At 42.9% G+C, this 24,094-nt stretch overlaps 1 protein-coding gene across 2 annotated transcripts in view; it reads right to left on the bottom strand.

Moving 5' to 3' along the window:
• NOX4 (NADPH oxidase 4) overlaps positions 1–24,094 on the bottom strand; it is a 127,819-nt gene that overhangs the window by 68,499 nt on the left and 35,226 nt on the right. For both annotated transcript variants that reach the window (XM_072993556.2, XM_072993558.2), the window contains 4 exons: positions 23,454–23,534; positions 12,447–12,669; positions 10,294–10,461; positions 9,673–9,735 (listed from right to left, as the gene is read on the bottom strand). In XM_072993556.2, coding sequence (XP_072849657.2) covers positions 9,673–9,735; positions 10,294–10,461; positions 12,447–12,669; positions 23,454–23,534 — 535 coding nt within the window. The remainder of the gene's footprint in view (positions 1–9,672; positions 9,736–10,293; positions 10,462–12,446; positions 12,670–23,453; positions 23,535–24,094) is intronic.

Raw genomic sequence — 24,094 nt, 5'->3', positions numbered from 1 at the left:
ATTTAGGCAAAACTAATCAGATTTTGAGATATAAAGAGTTGTGTTATATAGTCTGCCCATCTTGGCCTCAACTATATTGCGGATAACCCATGCTTATAGCTAAAATCACATTAGCTGATTTTTATTTTTTATTTTTTGGCTCAGAACTCTGACAGAAACCATGCAAACAAAGTCCATGTTCATATTCCAAAGACTAACTTAGCAAGCTAGTTTACAAACCACAGCAGGTATGGAAAAGCTCTGCTGTGACAATCACATGTCATTCAACACTTGAGACGTTCCTGCTTGATGGGTTTTCTGTCACTGTCCTGTTGGCCTCCAGTCTTGCTTAACCTGACTAGCATCCTCTTAGATAGAAGCTATTTCTATTACCTGCTACGTGATCATTTTTCACTTAACTCGAGATGGCAAGAACATGAAGAACGTGAAGCCTAAATGCATTGAAAACATATGCTCTCATGCTGAGCTACAGGCTCTTTCCAGAATCATCTTATAACAGGTACACCTGGTTTTGATCAGAGTATATGCCTAACCTAAATGAAGGCACCAAAAAAAGATGAGAATCACTCATAGATGGCAACCTCATAAGAGCTGCAGCGGTTTTCAAATGAAACTCTTTCCCCCAAATAATACACTAAGAGAAAAGACCCTAATGAAGGCACATGAGATGCCGAAGCAAGTTGTATCAAAATTAGGCTACACAATCCAGTGCATTTTAAATACCCAGTGTTTCCTGAAATGGATTAAAATATTATCTTAGCAGTTGCTTCTTATTAAGAAATGCACAAAGCAAGCTATTGCTAGGTCAATTTCACATGTATTCCATCCTAATTCTGCATCACCTGGCGAATTTTCAGCAACACATCCAAATCCGAAATCATTTTTTTTCTATTAAGCAAGTTTTTTTTAAATAAAAAACTTCCTTCACATCTGCATTTTTGTATAAGCTTTTCCTAAAAGAGTTTGGAGCTGAGATCTGAACTGCGATACTAAAAGAACTGATGATACAAAGAATAATTGTGTTCTATACAAGGTCACATTACTCCAAGCTTTCTTTTCCTAATGGTTTCCTTAAGGATTTAAAATAATAAAGTCTTGTGAATTTCTCTGTGCCCCCTGCACAGTCTCTCTCTCTCTCTCTCTGTCTCATTTAACATTTATGTACAATACTTATTTTACATAGAAAATAAGTACATAAAATGAAATAAGTACATATTTTATTTTATGTACTTCTTTTCTCTGCCTTTCTCCCAAGACAGGCCCAAGGTGTTTTACAAACCATTTAAAAAACAATATTATTTTTTGTGGATGTCCTGTTTGGGGTATACTGTATAAGGAGACAGCCATAAAAATGAGTTCACTAACAATAAGCAGGGTGTGTGTTCCTTGTAAAAATCAGATATTTGAAGTTCAAAACTAAATATACACCACTGACTACTCAGCTCAGCAAACAACAATCAAGGCAGATGAAAATGTCATCGCTCTAGCCTTCACCGAAAAAAAACCCCCAGAGTCAAACAAGGCTGAGTGTCAATGAAAGCAAAAGAAGAAAACTCATGGAAATTCAAACAAAGGCTTATAAATTTTTGATAAAGAAAGGAAGGGATGTACAGTTCTCTCCTGATGAGCTAAAGCCAGGTCAACCTGAACCAAGAATGGGAAGGTTTATTAGTGGGATTCAGGACTGAGTACTTTGGATCAACAGCCATTAGAGACAGAAAGAGAAAGAAGAAAATGAAAGAAATAACAGAATAGGCAAGAGCTGGTTGCATAGTCTAATCCATTACACTGTATCCTGCCAGACTCACTGAAGTGTCCAGAAGAAAGAAATTCACTGCAAGATGAACGTACATTATCTATTACTCAAGGAGAAGCTGCCACCTTGATATATTCCTGCATAATACTTGAGAATAATGTCCCAGATCCAGGGTGTTTGCAAATATAGATTAACTTTCCTGGACTTTCTTCTCTCTGCAATTTATGCAGGGACCAGACTTGTTTAAATCAATGGGACATACAAAAATCTGATGAATTTCAGATCCATGAGGGGAATCACAGGGCTGGTGATACTCTTCTGCTTCCTTCCATGTTCATTTCATTCATTTTTTTCCTCCAAGTTTTAGTTCTTTCCATCTTGACTCTGAATAAATCTTTCAGAGATTGCTAAATTCTTCAGGAACAAACCAGAACAAAATTTAAAAAAATGGATCAGTGAGTGCTCACTGGAAGGACAGATCCTGAAGCTGAGGCTCCAATACTTTGGCCATCTCATGAGAAGAGAAGACTCCCTGGAAAAGACCTTGATGTTGGGAAAGTGTGAGGGCAAGAGGAGAAGGGGACGACAGAGGACAAGATGGCTGGACAGTGTCATCGAAGCGACCAACATGAATTTTACCAAACTCCGGGAGGCAGTGGAAGACAGGAGGGCCTGGCGTGCTCTGGTCCATGGGGTCACGAAGAGTCAGACATGACTAAACAACTAAACAACAAAAATGATTCATTTTGAACCTGGCTGTTGTATAGGTCTTCAAGATGAGGAGTCAAACTCTAACTCACCACTAACATGGTAAAATACATAGTGACTGAAATCGAATCTTTTAAAAGTCAAGAAATCCCTTACCATTTACAGTGTTTCTTTCACCTAAATGTTAAAAAACAAAGAAGGAAAAAGTAAAGAAAAATGTGGTGTTAATGTTACAGAAGAAGGCCGAAAGTTAGTTCAAGCCTTTCCACTGCAGTCAGGGCAACTTTCTCTGCAAAATAGGTCAAAACAAGTGCAGGAGAACTAGAAAACAACAGTATTAAGTTTTTTTTTATGCATCCATTAAAAGCATAGTCCTAAATCTGACATTATATTGAAGCCAGGACATAAGAGGGAATGAAACATATTCTCTCGGCCAAGCAGCAGCCCCAGGCATAGTAATGACCCAGAAAAGTAGGCAGAAGTTGATATCCACTGCTGAGGCTGGACAGAGAAGATTAGAAACTTCTGAAGTTTTTGGTGGCAAGGTAGTTCTGTTTTCTAAACAACAAAACTCAGTTTTGTTCTTGTTTATTTTTCTTTTTTTAAAGGATGCAAAATGGCAGCAAACACTGAGGCACCAATCGCTTAGGAGCTCACCAGGAATACAAAAATGCACATTAGACTCTTCAGAGCAAAGCATTTCTGCCCCTTTCTTCAAACATTCTGTCTTTTGACTCTTACTACAGTAACTGTAATGGGCTGCCTGCAGTGGGGAAATCCTCAGCCTCTGTGAGGCAGAATGCCAAAGACTTCTGCAGCACAGCATGAAAATAATTAGTTACCAAACAGGGCAGAAACTTATTGCCAATCTGTACTTGCACGAATCATCCAATGGCTTGGTGGCAAATTCTTGCTCATTAGCAAAGTGCTGATTGCACGCCTTAGCTGTGATCATGGGATGTTACAAATACAACATTTATATTACAGTTTTGCATGCTTTCTTTCCGACCATGGGCTATTGGCAAGTATTGCTCTTAAATGTGTTTTTATATTTATTTTATTTACCATTTTAATGCAATACTTGTTTAATTCTTTTCAATATTTGTATAAGCTTTTAGCTTTTAAATATCTTTTTAATAATGTAGGACACCTTGGGTCCTTTTAAGGAAAAAGGTGGGGTATAAATATTATAAACAAACTAATATTGCATTATAAACTACAGTAGGTATCCACAAAGGATCAATTCCAAGGCTTCCCTCCAGATGCTGAAAAATACAGACATATCAAAAGCTATACAGTGGTACCTCGACTTGAGAACATCCCTACATAAGAACGATTCGAGTTAAGAACGGCTCCGTTCGCAAAAAGTTGCTTCGACTTGAGAACAGAGCCTCGACTTAAGACCTAAGTTCACCTTAGGTCAAAAGAAGAAAAAAATTCACCCCCTAGTGGTAGATATGGATTAACCGGCTTTCCATTAGTTCCTATGAGAACTAATGCTTCGACTTAAGAACAGCACCTCAACTTAAGAACAAAAAACAGCAGATATGGATTAAATGGTTTTCAATGCATTCCTATGGGAAATGGTGCTTTGATTTAAGAATGTTTCGACTTAAGAACGCAGTCCCAATACGGATTAAGTTCTTAAGTTTAGGAGCCACTGTACATTGCATGCTCTCTGGCTCCCTTTAGTGGCCAGTTATGGTAAATACATTCTGGAAATACATATAAAAAGGTAATTTCTGGGATTTTTTTATTTAGTATTTTCAGCCAATGGATAAGTGACTCAGTGGATTATGATCCCATAGATGGGGGGGGGGTCCCTTCTGTACAGGTAAAGGATCCTTCCTTGCAGCTTACCAACTAAATGATTCACATACTGCTGACTGTACCTCTGTGAACGCTTTTTCTTTTATTTCAGCACAAAACTATGTGAAATGTCATTTATCATCATCGTCACTTATTTATTACATTGTTTATTACATATTACTTGTTCCAAGTGCAGGATAAACTATTTATATATGATGTATAAGATGCACTTAAAAATGATATAGTATCATTCCATAACTGAACTTGTGTCGGCATGGCCACTAAAGGAAAAATAAATAACCTGAGAGGTGTCATCTAATCAATGGCTGAAATCCAGTAGCAAGTTGTAACTAAAACAGGACCAACTGAATAAATGGGAATTTGGTGAATTAATTCCTCCATAAACTCAATTGATTCAATGGGCTACTCTATTTGCAACGCACTACTGGATTTCAGCCAATATGGCCAAAGGAAAAAAAGAGTGGTTCGGAGGATAAAAAACAATAATGTGGAAAAAAACTACCCCTTATGAAAGAGTGTATTATTTGTTTGCTTGCTTGTTTGCTTTATGGGTCACCGTTCTCCTGATAAGGGGACTCAAGGCAGCTCACAATATTAAAAAGAACAGAATTAAAAACATAATAAGTTAAACCCTTAAAAAATTTAAACTACAAGCTAATTAAAATACAATTAAATAATTAAAAGCAAATAAACATTAAAAACTATCACAAGTTTTAAAAACTTAATTCAGGGACTCAATTGTGATTGTTAAATGCCTGACTGAAAAGATACTGTATTTTTCCGCATGTAAAAGGACCCGACGTGGTGGCGCTGCGGGCTAAAGCGCAGAAGCCTGTGCTGCAGGGTCAGAAGACCAAGCAGTCGTAAGATTGAATCCACGTGATGGAGTGAGCGCCCGTCACTTGTCCCAGCTCCCGCCAACCTAGCGGTTCAAAAGCATGCAAATGCAAATAGATAAATAGGGACCACTTCGGTGGGAAGGTAACAGCGTTCCATGTCTAAGTCGCACTGGCCACGTGACCACGGAAGATTGTCTTCAGACAAAACGCTGGCTCTATGGCTTGGAAACGGGGATGAGCACCGCCCCCTAGAGTCGAACACGACTGGACAAAAATTGTCAAGGGGAAGTTTACCTTTACCTTTACCTTAAGATGACCCGATGTATAAGACGACCCCCACTTTTCCAACCCCAAATAAGAATAGTGGGGGTTGTCTACTTCATTCCTACTTTGGGTAAAGCAGCCATGAAAGGGCTGCACGATCAAAGGGCTGTGATCCTGCAGCCCTTTTATCCCTTCCCGCTTACTTCCATGTATAAGACGACCCTCAATTTTTACTCTATTTTAGGAAGTAACATCTTATACATGGAAAAAATACAGTAGTTTTTCAGCTGTAGATGGAAGGGCAAAAGCAGCTTGAATATACTGTTCTTTGAACTCTGAGAATTGGATGAATATACTTTGGGGGTTGATATCCCTAGACTTCAAAATAGGAAATTCCATTTCCAGGTGAGTAGAAGAGGGGAGGAAAGAGGGGAAAAAAGACTAGTGAGGAAAACATTTTTGAGGCAGAGGAAGACGTAAGACAGAGCACTGAAGTGGAGCTAAACTGGTTTCCAACCCAGCTGAAGCCAAGTATATTCATTTGGAACCATTAAAGCTATTGGGAAAGGCAGGTTTTAAGTGAGACGTTTTATATATGTATCAAAAAGAGGACACAGTTTCAAAAAGGTTCAAAGGCACTGGAAATCAAAATTAACGAAAGAAGTGGCTATTTTCAAAAGATGTAACTACAGCAGCAATTAACTGGAGCTTTTGAACAACAATCACAACTATTTTAAAAGTAATTTTCCAAGCTCTGTTCGGAAGACCTGTGTCTTTTGAAACTCCAGACCTGCTAATTAAGTTAGCAATAATCAGCTGTTAGCAGAAAATGAGGGATCAGCCATGATATAGCAGAAGGAGGGGCCTTATAGCAGGGAAGTCCATTTTTTTTTCACTTAGCCAAAATCTTCTAAGGCTCATGCAGACATCCCTTTATAATTGTTCTCTCCCCTCTGAGAGTGCTTTAACTGCTATGACATTGTTCTATAGAGTCCTGGAATTTGTATTTTGGCGATGAACACGGAATTCTCTACTAGAGACCAGAATTGCTTTGGCTGTAGCTGGAGAAGAGAAATCCATTAAGCTAGATTCCTAGAGAGGTCCCTATATGTCTTTTTTAATTATTATTTTTTGGACTACAGTTGCCCAAGGAATTCTGGGAGTTGCAGGCCAACGTAATTTTTTTTAAAAAAAAAACCACCACAAATCTGCAGAACTCTACCATATAACTAATCCGGCTGCGAAGCCAGAGGTTGGGAGTTCGATTCCCCGCTATGCCTCTTTGACAGGGGCTGGACTTGAGGATCCATGGGGCCCCTTCCAGCTCTGTAGTTCTGAGATGACGATGGTGATTCCATAGGAAGGAGTCATGGAAATCAAAGTGGTATCAAACTGCTAAAACAATGTGGTGTAGATATATTTCCACATCACCTCTTTGTTTTTAACTGGGGGAAGCCAATAACTGGATCCAGAACCTTTCAATGTCCCGGGCTTGTTCCTCATGTCTACATTACAGTCTTTCCTAAGGATGGAGGGAATCTATCAAGTTTTGCTTCTCCCAAATTTGGATTGTTATTTGGTTTTATTTCCCAGCCAAAATATGAAGAAATCTGAACATGAGCAAATTCTTGCAAAGAGCAACAAAATTCTTCTCAGTTGCATTGGCCGAATTTGATGTAAAGTAGAGCCATTTGCAGCATGCAGAAAACCTTCAGGTTCCAGACATGCTTTACCAAGCTTGCCCCCTCACACCTCGCAAGACAACCTAATTCATTACCGCAAACATGGCTGAAACCATGAGGTTTAACTTTCAAGTTCAAAGCAAACACAGTTTCTCTGAGCTTCATCCCTTTGTAATACAGAGATAATGCCAAAATACCTCACAGGGCTGTTGTATTACCTGAGATAACAGAGGAGTGGAGAATCTTTGGTTTCCTCAATGTTTTGGACTTCCACTCCCAGAAGCCTTAGCTGGTATGGCTAATGGGAAAGCATGTTGAGCAGAGATGAGCAAGAACCTTGATTGGAAGGTTTATGCTGGTTTGGACGTGCGGCGCCACTGGTTCACTTCCCCCACTTCCTAGCCTGTGACTCATTCACCAGTTGGAGCATGCTCCTGTCCTCTTCCTCTTTGGCTGTTCAACCAGTCCCTGGCAGGAGCATGGGTTTGCATGTCCCATTTCCTTATCTGAGTGGGCAATCAGCCAAGGAGGTACAGCACGGAAGCTGCTGGGGATTGGACGAAAAGCCAAAGAGGAGGAGAGGAGTGTGCGCTGGCCGGTGAGTGGGGGATCCAGTCGTGAAGGTGGGGGGAAGGGAACACATGGCATCTGTGATACCGGGCATATGAACTGGCACAAACTTCTGAACTGAAGTTCGTGCCCATCTCTAATGTTGAGTTGCAATGTGAATCATCTGGTCAGCAAAAGCATCCACTCTTGAGATAACATATACAAAATACTTCAACTATATGCATGAAAAATTTTATTTATTTATTTATTTATTTTATTTATATCCCGCCTATCTGGTCGTGTGAGGACCACTCTAGGCGGCTAACAACATAAGAATAAACAATAAAAATACATATAACCATATTACTTAACAAAAAAAAAATTATTAAACAGGATAGGGGAGCTATAGGGTAGGGAAGAATCGTCAGGAATTATCTGTTGGGAAGGCCTGCCTAAACATCCAAGTTTTTAATTGTTTCTTAAAAATACCCAGCGAGGGAGCCGCGCGAATCTCAGGGGGTAAGTCGTTCCAGAGACGAGGAGCCACCGCCGAGAAGGCCCGATTTCTAGTCTTTTCCTTCCGGGCCTCCCTCGGCGTTAGGCTCCTCAGTCTCACCTCCTGGCTCGCACGAGTGACACGGGTAGATCTTGGTGGGAGGAGGCGTTCCGCCAAGTATCGAGGTCCTAAACCGTTTAGGGCTTTATACACAAGCATCAACACTTTGAAGTTGATGCGGAAACGGATGGGCAGCCAATGCAAAGCAGCCAGGGTGGGGGAGATATGTTGGTATCTTCTCACTCCACTGAGTAATCTGGCCGCCGCATTCTGCACCACCTGTAGTTTCCGCAGCAGTCCCAAAGGTAGCCCCACGTAGAGCGCATTACAGTGGTCTAATCTTGAGATTACGAGCGCATGCACCAAGGTAGTGAGGGCCCCAACATCAAGGTAGGATCGCAGCTGGGCTATCCGCCTAAGGTGGAAAAAGGCGGTGCGAACCACGGACGCCACCTGGGATTCCATAGTGAGCGCCGGGTCTAGATGGATCCCCAAGCTGCGGACCCCGTCCCTGGCGGGCAGGGTCACCCCCCCAAAAGTGAGGGAGTTTCCCAAATCCCCTATTGTGGGGGCGCCCACCCTTAGTACCTCCGTCTTGTCCGGGTTCAGCCTCAGCCCGTTCTCCTGCATCCATTCCAGTACAGTCTCCAGGCAGCGCTGGAGGGGCAGAACGGCATCTCCTGCGGTAGGTGAAAAGGAGATGTAGAGCTGCGTGTCATCCGCATACTGATGGCACTGTGCTCCACACCCCCTGATGACCCCACCCAGCGGCCTCATATAGATATTAAACAGCATTGGGGAGATGATCGACCCCTGTGGAACCCCACAATTGAGGCTCCACGGGGCCGAGACACTCTCCCCAAGCTGTACTCTCTGGGGGCGGTCCTCCAAGAAGGAACGGAGCCAGGCCAGAGCCCGGCCTCCTATTCCTAACTCAGAGAGCCTCCCCAGGAGGATACCGTGGTCAATGGTATCAAAGGCCGCTGAGATATCGAGGAGGACCAGCAGAGACATTTTGCCCCTGTCGGCCTCCCTCAATAGGTCATCACACAGGGCGACCAATGCCGTTTCTGTACCGTGGCGCGGCCTGAAGCCCGACTGGAATGGATCCAGGGCATCTGTTTCATCCAGGAGCGCCTGAAGCTGATAATTCATTCATTCATTCATCCATCCATCCATCCATCCATCCATCCATCCATCCATCCATCCATCCATCCATCCATCCATCTTATATGCCACCCAAACTACCCAAAGGTCTCTGGGTGGCTTACAACTATTAAATTACAATAAAAAAGATAAAACAATTAAAATACAATTATAACATATACTCTAAAAATTGCCATCGGGACCCACAGTTGATATTATTTCATAGATTACAACTAATATCCCCTATGTACACACACATATAAAATAGGAAAATAAATGATTCCCAATAAACCATTCCCAATAAACGATCCCCCAAATTGCACAATTGAAAGATTTCCTTACCAGTGTTAGAGTAAAGGGATGGCTTTCCACCGATGACACGCTGGGACAGTGTAGAACAACGTACTGAAACAGATCAACGAGAAACAAAACAAAAAACACACACATGGTAACGTTTGCTCTTCTTTATCTTTCTTCTTATTTGGGGCCTCTAAGTATTCCTGCTTCCCCACCACTAACTCTATAAATTGGCAAGAGACGATTCCAGACTCTTGGATTGGGCAACGCATACATGAATCAGTGGATACTGATCCCGTGGATAGGAGAGTCCTACTGTACTTCCGACGGCTATGACTCCATCTCACTGAATTGTGGCATTGGTATTTTGGTGAGGTGCTCCGAATTCTTGGCTGGGAAACTCCAGTATCTTTCCCTACAGCACTTCATTTTTAAATGTACATATTTTTAAAATGTGTGCCGGGACAAGCATACTTTGCAGTCCTAGGAAAAATAGACAGATTTCCAAGGCACCATGTGCTCCATGTCAGAGACAGTCTCTAGCGATGTAAGACTGATATGTTTGTACAGAAATGTCAATTCAGCCAGATTCTTTGCCTCCTCATTGGTTGTTTTCTGCCTTTCTTGGTAACCAGGAGCTGGAGTACTATTTGACTGTTAACTTACCTGTCCCGGCCGTGCCTTGAAGTCTTCCTTTATCATCCGTATCTCAAGGACCTTACAGGGGTGGCTGATCACTGCGATGATCGTGACTGGTTTATTATTATTACAGATATATCGATAGAGCCTTTCTGCACAATACAGGCATAGCGGGCCAGAGATCCACAGCCACGTCTGAAAGGGGCAAGGAAGAATAAGAAAAACCTTACTGATAAAAGCATCTCAACACAGAACTGGTGGATGGGTTCACACCACTCTTTTGGAACCCAGCCCCACTAAGAAAATTCAGCACAATTAAGAGAGAGAGATATATAAACCAATATATATTGCTTTAAAATTTATATTCAGCACCATGGAACTGTTAAAACCACTCCTTAAATATCTCACTTACATTTTTCCATGTATCCAAAATTAAGAAATCTAAGTGGGGCTTAGCAAGTGCAGGGGGAAAGGGATCAAAGCGCTGCAGGATCGCTTTGATCCCTGCTTTCTCCTCCACTTGTTTTTGTTCTCTCCTCAGCTTACTTCCGTGTATAAGACGACCCTCAATGTTTAGTCTAAAAATTTTAGACAAAAGTATAGTCTTATGCACAGAAAAATGCGGTACCTTGAAAGCCGTATTAGAGTAACCTGATGGCACATAACAATATATATATATGACTGTTTCGTTTGATTGATTGCTTTTTTGTTTGTCTGATTTGGTTTGGTTTTGGGCTTGCTTTAGAAGGATTATAATCTTAGAACTGCAGAGATAGAAGGGACCCTACGAATCATCAAGGCCAGCCCCTGTCAAGGAGGCCCCCATGAGGAATCAAACGGCCAACCTCTAAATCCACAGCCAGATAGAGACTTAAACCACTGAGTTCTCCAGCTGTTGAGAAACTCCCATTCCATCAGGGCAGCTCTAACATTAGGCAAACAGTAAGGTGCTGTGGGTTAAACCACAGAAGCCTCTGTGCTGCAAGGTCAGAAGACCAGCCATCGTAAGATCAAATCCGCATGACGGAGGGAGCTCCCATCACTTGTCCCAGCTTCTGCCAACCTAGTCATTCGAAAGCAGGCAAATGCGAGTAGATAAATAGGTAGCGTCTCGGCAGGAAGGTAATGGCGTTCCGTGACTATTCGCGCTGGCCATGTGACCATGGAAGCTGTCTACATACAAACACAGGCTCTATGGCCTGGAGATGGGGATGAGCACTGTGCCCTAGAGTAGGACACAACTGGACTAATTGTCAAGGAGAACCTTTACCTTTACCTAAGACAGCCACTTCCAGCAGCACAAACTTGGTGGCATAGAGTGGGCAGTGGGGAGAGTTTCCTGGCCATTCCCTGCTGCTGGCAGACCGTGCTATGTGGTCCACATCATCTTCCTTGCATCACCTGCTTTAAGAGGTGACTGTTCTCAAATCAGATTTCAAGAGACATTCCAAGCAAAGTTGCTAGAGGTGGAATCTGACGCCTAAAACTTTGACCTGAGTCTCCAGAACCCACTTTGAAACTTATTTTGAATAAAGAAAAATAGCACGCAGGTGTGGCTATAATTCTGGGAACTGTTTATGTTTTCTTCTGCACCATCCACAGCTCTCCGACACCCAGCCTGATGAAGATCTGTACAGGGTTCAAAGCTAGATTACATTTTTTTAAAAAAAAAAGATCTAACAAAGGTATCATCTACCCTTGCCCTCAAATTGTATACAAGTCCCCTCATCCCTTTTTGAAAGTCCTACCCTAAGTCTCTAACCACTGTTCTAAATTAGCAGAGCAGTACACAGAAGGGCCCCTGTATCTGTGGGAGATCAGTTCCAGGTCCTCCCCCCAGCTATGCTGAAAAACATGGATTATGTCAAATGCTATTATAATAGCAAACGCTATATATAGCATAGCATGCTCTAGTGGCCAGTTATCCTAATGACATTGTGAAAATGTATTGCTCTAGCCAACGCTATACACAGCATGGTCTCTGGCTCCCTCTAGCGGCAAGTCTTGGTAACTTCCTTGTTAGAAAAATATGGGATTTTTCTTTTAATATTTTTAGACTGCGGATATGTGAATCCGCAGATACTGATCCCGTGGAGAAGGGGCCCCCACTCTACGTCATTTTTGAAGAAACATGGATTTCCCACTCCAGAGGGCAATATGACACAAACACTGGTACAAACCTCCGGAAAATGAGCTTGGAATTTGGGTTCCTCTGAGCAAACAAAGCGGTTTTTCAGTAGCGGTGCCGTCTCTACGAAACCTCCTGGGAAAGGCTCCAAAGCATTTGCAGGAAGGGACTTTTCGAATCCAACCGCAAGCCGTCTGCTTTCTTGAATAGTTGCATTAGGGTTAAAACATCCAGGGGTGTGCTCCTTTAGATTAGTCTGGTATTTCAGAACACCTCTGTGTAAATACAATTTTTTAAAAGGAAAAGGCTTCATATTTTCCTCATTCAGAGAGCATTGGATAAGCAATAAGCAACTGATCAAACTGTTCATTTTATATCTCCCCAAGTTCTGTTCATCAGGCTGGTCCCGTGCCTTCTGGAACTCCATGCCCTTGGCACCCACAGATTTGTCCCTAAGATCATTCTTTGCTTGTTGATCTGTTGATATACAACAGTGTTTATCATTTTTCTTATGGAACTCTGACAGGTCTTCCACGAGAGCCAAAAGTTCCACCTCATCAGGTTTCTGTTTGTTGCAAGAGAGAGCAGGGCTTATCTGAATGTGCACCCAACCTTCAGTTTTAAAAGCTTAAACAGTTTATAAAGATTTTTTAAAGGGCAACTCCGAAAATCCTTAGGGAAAAATATCTTTAGAAAGGCACTAATTTCTCAAGGTCCTCCTGACTCCAGTAGAGAATATAAACTGGAATGAGCAATGTATGGACTCCCCCACCTCTGGGAAAGCCCATACCTAACAATTACATATTGTTAATTTTGAATTGTGGTGCTGGAGGAGGCTCTTGAGAGTCCCCTGGACTGCAAGGAGAGTAAATCTATCCATTCTGAAGGAAATCAAGCCTGAGTGCTCACTGGAAAGACAGATCCTGTCCAACCATTTCATCCTCTGATGTCCCCTTCTCCTCTTGCCTTCACACTTTCCCAACATCAGGGTCTTTTCCAGGGAGTCTTCTCTTCTCATGAGATGGCCTTAGCTTCAGGATCTGTCCTTCCAGTGAGCACTCGGGGTTGATTTCTTTCAAAATGGATAGGTTTGTTCTCTTTGCAGTTGTCATGAGTTCTGCTGAAAAAGATCTGGAATCTGAGGGGTTAATTACAGCTGAGGAGAATGCTACACAATCAGAATCACAGACAGCTGAATCACCACCAGATTCTCCTCCCCAGTAGCCGGAGTAAGGGACAAGCTTCGGCAAGGACTCATGACACGGAGATGCGAAGCCTGCATGAATGCTTCCCATAGGAATATCAGGTCAAGCAGCCCTGAGTATTAGCAGGATGAGGTGGTTAGGGGGCTGCTGTTGCTATCAAATCTGCACCCAGACGCTGGGAAGCTTATGGAAGCGACAAGTCAAATCTCTGGCTCGCATCCATGCTCCTGGCTACGTTGAACCTTGCTCTCTGGACGCTTGGCTTTGGACTCTGACCCTGGACTATGTTGTGTGATTTGGCTTTGGATCCTGACCTTGGATTATGGTTTGTGATTTGGCTTTGGACTCTGACTTCGGATTACTGTTTGTGATTTGGCTTTGACATTGATATCGGCTCTGCATTCTCTAAACTTCTGACATTGGACTAGCTTATCGGACTCTGCTGTTGAAACCCCAGGGAATGTGACAGCAGTCCAGGGGACTTTCAAGAGCCTCCTCCAGCATCACAGTTCAAAAGCATCAATTCTTTGGTGGTCAGCCTTCTTTATGGTCCAGCTCTCACTTCTGTACATCGCTATTGGAAAAACTATAGCTTTGACTATGTGGACCTTTGTTGGCAAGGTGATGTCTCTGCTTTTTATGATGCTGTCTAGGTTTGTCACCACTTTCCTCCCAATCATAGCTTTCCTCCCAACAGAACTTGGGGTGTCGCAAAAGGGAATCATGTTTAATTTGTCACAGTTTTTTGTTTTTGTTTTTTGCAGAGCAATTCCTGACATTTTCTTCCTCCAGTGCCAATTAGTCTGCTTTTGTGAACTGTTCACCTTAACATGGGTGAGTATCAACTTTGCCTCAGGCAGCAAAATGTTTGGTCAGAAAAAACCATTGACTGCACCAGACAGCAGCAAATTCTAAGTGGGAATCACAGTTGTTTCGTACACAAGCAGACAATTCTTGTTTAATTTCTGCACAGGAGCACCAATTAGTAATGTCAGGGTGAAGCCATCCTTCTTCCCAGTTTCACTGCCTATGTAACTAGCCACCAGAAACACCTTTTTCTGTGACCAGCTCGTTAACTCCGGACCCTGTGCAACTACTGTTAGCCCGTTAGCAAATAATCCCTTTCAGTTGTTCTACAGAGGCTTTCTGGGTTCATTCAAGCTCCAGAATGTTGAGAAACTGAAGCTGTTAAGGGCCACCCTCGTACAAGAGGTCTTATTTAGCCAAATTCTACAGCTTCATCACAACTATGGGGCTGGGTGGTTACCAGTCATGGGTAGTCCTCAGTTCCAGATTTCTCCATTCACCTGACTTAACACATGGGGCTAGATCCACTTGTCCATTCCAATTAGAGCGAACACACAGAACCACTAGGACTTCAGCATGTCAACACTCACACAAGCCCCACTGATTGAATGGGGTTACTTTAGTTGGGATGAATAAATGGATGTAGGCCATGGAGTCTATGCAAGTGAAGCTATGATTCTCAATACAGTATAGATATGGACAAACGATTCTTCCTCCATTCTTCCTGTACTGTATATCACCCACACATCTCATTCTGAAACAAATATCCAGTATAAAGGCTTCCTTCTTCTACTTTCTAGCAAAGGTGTTGGATACCAAGAAAACGAGTGTAGTAGAACAAGAGGCCAAGTCCAAGGCTTTTGCAAGAGTCTCCAGGAGAGTCTTGCAGGAGAGCATTGTGCTCATGCTAAGGGACACACACACATCTTCCACCGAATTTTAAAGAAAATTCTTGTCTGAAGTACTTCAGAGAGAGAGAGAGAGAGATATTCCAGTTTGAAGCTGAGGAGGGAGGAGAACAAGGGTTAAATAAATCTTTTAACCTCTATTGCAGGAATGAAGACCTTGCAACCCCAGAAGGGAATTTCTGCAGCTTCCAAGTACTGATTTATTAATTCTTTGTTCCCAAGTAGACATGGGGATGAATATAAAAACAAATCAGGAAATTCAACATATACCCCTGATTCGTCAGGTATTTGTTGCTTTGTATTCTTGGGGTCAGAGACATCCCCCCCAAACGAATACAAAGCAACAAATATAAACCTTTTACTATACAGTGGTGCCTCGCTTAACGATTGCCCCGCTTTACAACAAATCCGCTTTACGATGATCTTTTTGTGATCGCAGTTGCGATCGCAAAACCATGGTCTAAACGGGGGGATTTCGCTTAGTGATCATCGGTTCCCTGCTTCGGGAACCGATTTTCACTTTACGACGATCAAAAACAGCTGATCGTCGGGTTTTCAAAATGGCCACTGGGTGCTTAAAATGGCTCCCCGCTGTGCTTAGGGAAGGGATCAAAGCGATCCCCTGGCCCCACTGCCTTTGCAAAGGCAGTGGGGCAAGGCAATGGCTTCAGTCGGGCTTTCCCCCTTTTTATATGCTTGGATCTCTTTCCCCTTCTTTCTGTGCCATGCAGAATAGGAACGGTGTGAGGGCCAGGGCTTTCTTTTATTTATTTACTGTATTTCTTTTTTGATAGCCCCAGGGGCTGTAAAAAAAAAATTACCCAACAAACTAACGAATTGGTTCATGGTTCATTGGGACACCGGGGGGCAATTCATGGTTCATGAGGCATCATGAAGCAAGACCAAGCACCATTTTGGAACTCTGTCCCCTTCTCTATTCCCAAGTCAAAATTCAAAACAGCAACACTGGCTTGCATATTGCAGAGACGCCTATCTACTTTTAAGTTCCAGGAACAACCTTCCTCAATGCTATTCCCTCCAGATGTTTCACACCACTGCCATCAGCTCCTACAGTCCGACCTCAGGCGAAAAAATATCGCAAAACAAAACAGACTCTTTGGTTAGTTCCCTTTGTTTTCATCCTGCAGCCCATCTGCTATTCCCAGGCTGTGTTGGTTTGACTTTTCTACAAAAGGAAAAAGGGAGGAAAGCAAAGGGAACCCTAATGAATTACAGAGACTATTTTATTTTATTTCCAAATGTTCCTTTCTCACATTGCCTAGGCTGTCAGTTCTGTACGAAGAGCAGCGCTACATGATAGATGGAGTGAGCACTCCCGTCACTCAGTTAAATGTGACAGTTGGTGGAGAAGTTTCAGAAAGAAAAAATGGGGAGAAGAAGAGGAGGAAATGATCGTCTTCCTTGGAAGTCTGCAAGGGCAATACTTGCTCTTTGCAGAAATAACATTTCTGGGAGCTTGCTAGCTTTGTTTTATATTAAAATGAAGGACCATAGATTTTGAAAACACGGTTAGAAATCAAAAGGACAGGAGGGGAAACGCTATGAGAAAACCCAGTTCTGCCTCCAAGTTATTAAAAACAGTGAGGTGCTGAGTTCAGTATGAATACTCTTTCTCTCTGGTTTTCATTCCTCCTTTTTCTCTTCTCAAAATGTTATTGCATAAAAACTCTGTGGCAAGAGTGATGGAGTGCCCATGTTGAAGAAATATAACCAAGTAAAGCCTTCTGATCTCTTTTTATGGAAGGTCCAAATCAGTTGTAGTTTAATTTCTGCACCACTGCAATGAATGTTCTCTGATTCTAGCGTAGGCCTTCCCAGTCAATACATGCAATGCAGCAAAAGGACTTAGCCTGCTTTCCATGAGCTCACCTTGTCGCACACCCATATATTACTTCAGTAATAACGCTCATGAGTGATGAGAACCCACAATATTCTATTTACAAGAATCCAATATGTCATTACCGAGTTGTAACATTAGGATGACACTGATTGCCATAGTCAAGCAAATTCCAAATACAAGTGGAAATGACGAAAGTCAAGGCCAGTGATGGTAAAGAAGAAAGGAAATTGCAATATGAATGAAACAATGCTTATCTCCAAGGTGTGTGTCGCACAACACGCAGATTAGCGGAGGGTCACAGAAACATACCCTGGAAGCTGTTCCAGCTCTGTTTTGGGTTACTGGGGCCACCTGCATCCTATTTCTCCTATCCTGAAGTGGACTCAAAATAACTATAATGAAGGCCAAACTGTAGGTAGCACGGGGTTAACGCGTAATAATGTAAACTGCAGCTCCGGAAAGTCTTGTGACTATAGCTTAGTTCTTTCTCTCCCTGTTGCAGTCTGGTCAAAAACTGCCCCTCTGAAAAAAAATGCTACTTGAATTTCAAGGAAAGCAGCCACTGGAGCAAATGGGAGCTTCCTCTGAAAGGCAAACACCTTCATCATCATAATCCTCAACATCAGTGTCAACATGATCATCACCGTCGTCTTAGAACTGCAAGAGCTGGAAGGGCCCCTATGGATCACGGAGTCTAGCTCCTGTCAAAGAGACACATTGGGGAATCAAACTCCCAACCTCTGGCTCCACACCCAGAGGCCTAAACCACCGAGTTTCAGAAAGGAATTTTTGTCAGGGATGAGGCATGGTCTAAATCACTGAAATGTGCCCTTCCCCAACCCCTGTGGCTTCTCCACGGTTGCTAGATACATAGAGAGCAACCTTGGGTAACCCAGGTGTTCTTGGACTACAACTCCCAGAAACCCTGGCCAGCACAGCTAATGGTGAAGACTTCTGGGAGTTCTAGTCCAAGAAAATCCAGGTTACCCAAGCTTGGGAACCACTGCAGATAGCTGGAGAAGCTAATGACTGCTGTGTTGTCTATCTACCTTCTCAAGCAAACACTTAACTTGGCTAGCTTCCTAATGGTAAGATCTGTTTAATGTTGGAACTATGTGCCTTAGGGTGGGGTGGGAAGCAGTGGGATCATCTTCAGTGGAGGTACTGAAGGAGAGGCCGAATAGGAACAGCCGTCCATCAGAGATGCTGTGCGTTCTACACTGCAGCCCCTACGCCGAGAGGGGAGATTGGTCTAAAGGTCTGCCAAGCTCTCAAACGATTTTTGTGAAGGCGTGTAGACCTTGAAAAGGAAACCATTTCAGTGGCTGGGAGTGTATACTCAAAACATTGCCTTTTGAAAGGGACCAGAGCTGCAGTGAATCATTCTGTCAGGGCCCTGATCTTTTGCCAAGATATACAATCCATTATCGTGCTGTTAGAAAGTCACAAAACACTTGACAGCGGAAGTAGGGCTACATTACTCACTTCTGTCCCTTGCATTTTCTTCAGGGAGGCTACCTAGACATGCCAAGAAACAGGAGCTTTATTTAGTGCCAGGCTGAAAACTGTCGCCCAGTTTCATGGTTCAGTCACAGAATGCAAAAATGAAAGGAGGAGTCAACGGGTGGAACTGGAAGCAAAACCCAGCAGCACTCTGCCCAATCTTTGGCTGGCAGCCACCATTTTGTTTTCTGCAGAATGTTCCTCAAAACGACTCTATGTCATGATAAATATATTTCCTCTGCAGTGCCCGTTCACTTCCAACTGCAGGGTAGTCTGGTCTGTTTGACTCATAGCTCACGGTGGCAGATAAGCTTTGTCTCAACAAAAAAACGCTTCTATAGATGAAAGAAATCTGAGGAATGAGATGTCCCATAGTGCAGTGGTCACCAACCTTGGGCCTCTAGATGTTCTTGGACTACAACTCCCAGAAGCCTGCACCACTGCCTTTTCTGGCCAGGATTTCTGAGAGTTGAAGTCCAAGAACATCTGGAGGCCCAAGGTTGGGGACCACTGCCATAGTGAATTACATACTGAGGTTTTGGCAGGAAGGCTAGTTGAAAACATTACTAATCTCTTCCCATAACCCACATCCCTGTTTTCTAAGGTCTCCGTGAGAAACACTGCTCACTCCACTTCCCATCGCAAACAAGAAACATGGCCACCAGGTTTGGGGCCTTTTCAGTGGTGGCACACCAGATTGCAAGGATTTCTCTACAGTAGGGAAGTCAATGATGTTCGGAAAATTCCTTGCTCTCATCCATTGAGGTTGTTTGGATATGTCAGTGCTACATGCCAAGCAATTTTAAGTCTAGCAAGATTTCTCACCTCCACAGTGAAGGTTACAACAAAGAATGTTTTTATCCTGTTCAATAATAATAATGTTCCTTCAAGTCAATTCCGACTTATGGCAACGCTTTTTCAGGGGTTTCCAGGTTCAGAAGTGGTTTGCCATTCCTTTCTTCTGGGGCTGCCCTGGGACTGTCCAGCTTGCCCAAGGCTACCCAGGCTGGTTCTACTTGCTTCCCTTTGAGAAGCAAAGGCTATAGATGTATACCTAATACATAATAAGATATTGTTTTAAAAAGATGCACTCAACCAATTCAATGCTTTTAAGCCTGAAAAAGCAAGAACCATCATAAAAATCATTCTCAAGAATCTTCACTGAGAGTAGAAGCAAATATTTGCCCGCCCGGAATGCAAGGAGATAAGATTTTGCAGTGCACACAAGGATGAGAGAAATAAGAATTTTAATCTGTGTTTCAATAATGTTTGATTAATACCTAACATTCACCTGGAAGACAATTTTATTCTCCCAGGCTTTCTATTGGTGGTGTTTTAGATGTAATTGATTTCATTGTTGATTCCCCAGCTTGTATCGTTTTGGTTGCTGGTTGCCTTGGACATTTTTTATAGAAAATGTGTCAGCAGCAGCAGCAAATATGCATTAAATGCAAATACACTTGTTTCAAAGATTTATCTAAGTAGAGCCTGAATCAAAAACAATGTTGATGGAAAAGTTGACGCTTTCAAACACAACTTGCTTCATGACCTGGAGATGCATTCATTACTGGCTCATACACTACTCAAACGCAACTGTAGAGAAAGCTATATCGACAGCTACAACTAGAGAGAGACAAGGCCAAGATGACCCATACTATGGGATTTTCAGTTATTATGGATGGATTTGTTTGTAAGCCACCTTGGGTCTTTTTTTTTAAGGAGAATGGCAGGTTAAATGCTTGCATTGAGCAAGGGGTTGGACTCAATGGCCTTATAGGCCCCTTCCAGCTCCATTATTCTGCAATTCCATATTTGCAGTCTTTGGGGACAGAGGTTTGCCTCTTAAAATATTCTGGCCTTCAAACAAGTCCTACTAGGTCTAGGTGGGAATGTGAGGACCGAAACTGAGATAACGTTTCTCCTCCTTTGTATCAAGAATTGTTCCTCCCTCCCCCCCCCCTGCACTGAAATGTAGTCTTGTGAAGGGTTGATGACTTTCTTTGTCTCTCAGGAGACTTTGCAAAAGAAAAGAAAACAAGTCCATTGCCATACTTCTACTCTGTTCCTGCTCCTTCTAAGCCCACCAGTTCTGTCTTGACAGTCCATCCTTAGCTTTCTCCCTAACCCTGCCTTGACCTTCTCCCAATACCATAATTTCTACTATTACTAATACACTACTACCATGCTACCCTGAACACATTGGCCTCATCCCATTTCAGAATCTAAGCAAGGCTAGGATTCTGGTTTATGGGGTTTAAAACAGGAGACCACCAAATAATACCAAACATCTCCAAACAAGGGTAGGAAAGGAACCCCGGGAAACTACAGGTAGCCAAGGCCAACAGAACTGGGCTAGCTGGACTATTGGTCTGATTTAGCATAAGCCAACTTCCTTTCTTATAAATGTTAAGAAGGAAAAAAATTAAGAGGAACTTGGAAGTATTTTAACCCACTAGGCAGGCCACAATTCCACATCCTCTCCTTCTGAGTCACCTTATAAAGTTGTAAGAGGGAGAAGGTTAAAGGTTACATGCTAGAGACAGGGGAGCCTCTCTCCAGAAAACAAACAAAAAAAATAATTACACAGGTATCTATCCTTACCAACACATTGCACATAAAATGTGCCATAAGCTATTTCTTCAATTGAGAATGTGTACTGCTTTAGGGCTACAGATGTCATTTGCGTTAAAACATTACAAGATGGTTCAGATATGCAAGGTTATCCCAAGACTTTTGCTGCCTGAGGTGAAATGAAATGAAATGAAAGTGTGTGTGTGTGTGTGTGTGTGTGTGTGTGTGTGTGTATACATACACAAACACACATGTATGTTTCATTTATTTCATTTTGCCTACATACACGCACATACATACATATATGCGTGTATATATACACATGCATGCATGCATGCATGCAGACAGACAGACAGACAGACAGACAGACAGACAGACAGACAGACAGAGACAGACACACACACACACACACACACACACACACACACACACACACATACATATATACAGAGCAAAACACAGTCCAGGAGCTGACTGGACTGGCAGGTGAATACTGCACTCACCCTTTAACACTGAAAACAGTGTTCTCAGATAAACCTGGGGACAGTGGGCTGGTTTATGGGGTATAGGGTGTCCTATGTGCTACACACAGTTCTGGATAGGGGGCTAGGTGGAAGAATTAGGGATTGCCACTAGAGATGGGCACAAATCAAATTGTACTGCTTTGTACAAAACCACCCCAAATGGGATCACAGGTGCTGTGCTTTCCCTCCCCTCTGCTGCTGGCCAACTGACCCACTCACATTTCATTGTGCACGGCTGGAGTCCTCCTTCTATGACAGTGGACCAGTGCATGCAGGAGCCCGTACTGCCCTGCCCCACCTCCTCCAGCAGCCAACCACACCATGGCTGCACAGGGAGAATCCCATCCCACCTCCTAACCTGAGTGGTTGGCTGCTGGAGGAGGCGGGGAAGGGCAGCCAGAGCTCCTGCCCATACTGGCGCCCAGCAGCGTATGACAAAATATGAGTGGGCTAGCCAGTTGTGGGGAGGGTGCTGCACGGGGTGGTTCGTATGAAGCAGCATGATTCAATTCGTGCCCATCTCTAATTACAACCACTGTCCCTTGCTATCTGCCAGCTAAGACAGTTACTTTATTTTGCCAAATGACAAGCTGAGTCCTAATACACAGTATGTAGAAGAAGGTTAACTACATCAATGAGCTGATTTATGAGTAAGCACACAAAACCAGATTAGCAATTGCACACAACTTCTTCCAACAGGAAGAGCTCTAAACACCAGAGTAATTTGGAACCATGCTTTGAAACATGGGGTCTGAAACTTTTCTCCAGTTCCTGTGGGTATCGGTAAGGCTTGCTCATACCCTTTCCTATGGCAGCCATCGGTCTGTTTATGTTGATTTCTACAAGTAGTTGGGTAGAATGAACTGAGACCAGACTGGGAAAATGGACATAACTGTCGGGGACGATTTAGCCCTGGATTCCATGCATTAACAAATTCCCTTCTGTGTCGATTCCAATTCTAAAATTCTATGAGATGCATTATTGGCCCCCAATGCAAGCATGGCAAAGTCATCAAAATAAGCAATGTATCTGACTCCATCACACTGAAATCACTTCAGTCCCATCACTCCCCACATGAATTCCTATGGTTCCACCCTCTAGGACAAGTGGTTTCCAACCTTGGGTCACCAAATGTTCTTGGACTGCAGCTCCCAAAAATCCTGGCCAGAACAGCTAATGGTGAAGGCATTTAGGAGCTCCAGTCCAAGAACACATGGGGACTCAAGGTCGGTGTCCGAGTACAGTGGTGCCTCGCTTAATGAGTGCACCGTATAACGAAGAATCCGCATAGCGATCCCTTTTTCAGGATCGCTAATGCGGAGGCATACTGACGGTCGCAATGGGCAAAACTCGCATAGCAACAATCGGTAAGCGTTTCGCTTACCGATCTTCACTTTGCGATGCCCGCGGATCAGCTGTTAGGCGGTTCCAAAATGGCCGCTGGAAGCCCCGAAATGGCTGCGCGCAGCGTTTTCACGCCCTCGCTGCCGCTATGGAGGAAACTTCGCTGAACGGTAAGTTTAGGGCCCATTGGAACGCATTAAACGATTCAAACCACCCGTACGGTTTGGTCTACCCTGCCATGCCTTGACATCTCAGCCATTACATAAATGCCATTCCTCAGTTCTTAATAGGACACACTCCTTGGGCTGTGTTTAATCAACAGAGGTTGTAACTTACCCAGAAACATGCAACATCAGCAACAAGTAGAAGACAATAAACATGTTGTGGGTGTACCAGAAGATGTCGTAATCTGAAATCCTGCAAAGAACAAAGTATACTTAATAAACAGCAGACAATCAAACAGCCTTGCATTCTTTCTGTGGCCACTGCTGAGTAGGCCAAATTCTGAGTAGCTACTCTAAGAAAATCTATATTTATTCTAGGGTAGTCTTTTTTTACATCTCCTCTGACCAAAGGCATATTTTGTTTATTCTTAGAGCAGGCTGTGTTTAAAAAAAAAGCAAAGTCTGGATTTTCCAGAGGCTAAACCAGGAAGGGGAGGGGGAGGAAGAAATGAAAAATGAAAGATAGAGAGACATGCTCACATACTGAAATAGTCAAGGATAGTTATTTGTAGCATAAGAACAGCAGCCCTTGGAAGCAACAAGTTACAAGTAATGTAGTTACCCACAACAAGTTATTTTTCTTTTCACCTTCTGGGTAACAAAAGCATAGAAAGTTACATTTGAAATACAAAACACTGAGTGGGAACAAAACTACTTGCTATCATTAACGTTGTCTAAGTACTTTGGAAAGTAATTTTAAAGAGCATTTTGAGTTGGAATTTTTCAAGTCCAAACCAGTCTCCTACCAATCCT

The sequence above is a fragment of the Pogona vitticeps genome, chromosome 3 (assembly GCF_051106095.1).
Source record: "Pogona vitticeps strain Pit_001003342236 chromosome 3, PviZW2.1, whole genome shotgun sequence".
Taxonomy (NCBI): Eukaryota; Metazoa; Chordata; class Lepidosauria; order Squamata; family Agamidae; genus Pogona; species Pogona vitticeps.
The sequence above is the reverse complement of the archived record's forward strand: the minus strand, read 5'-3'. Positions and strand labels throughout refer to the sequence as shown.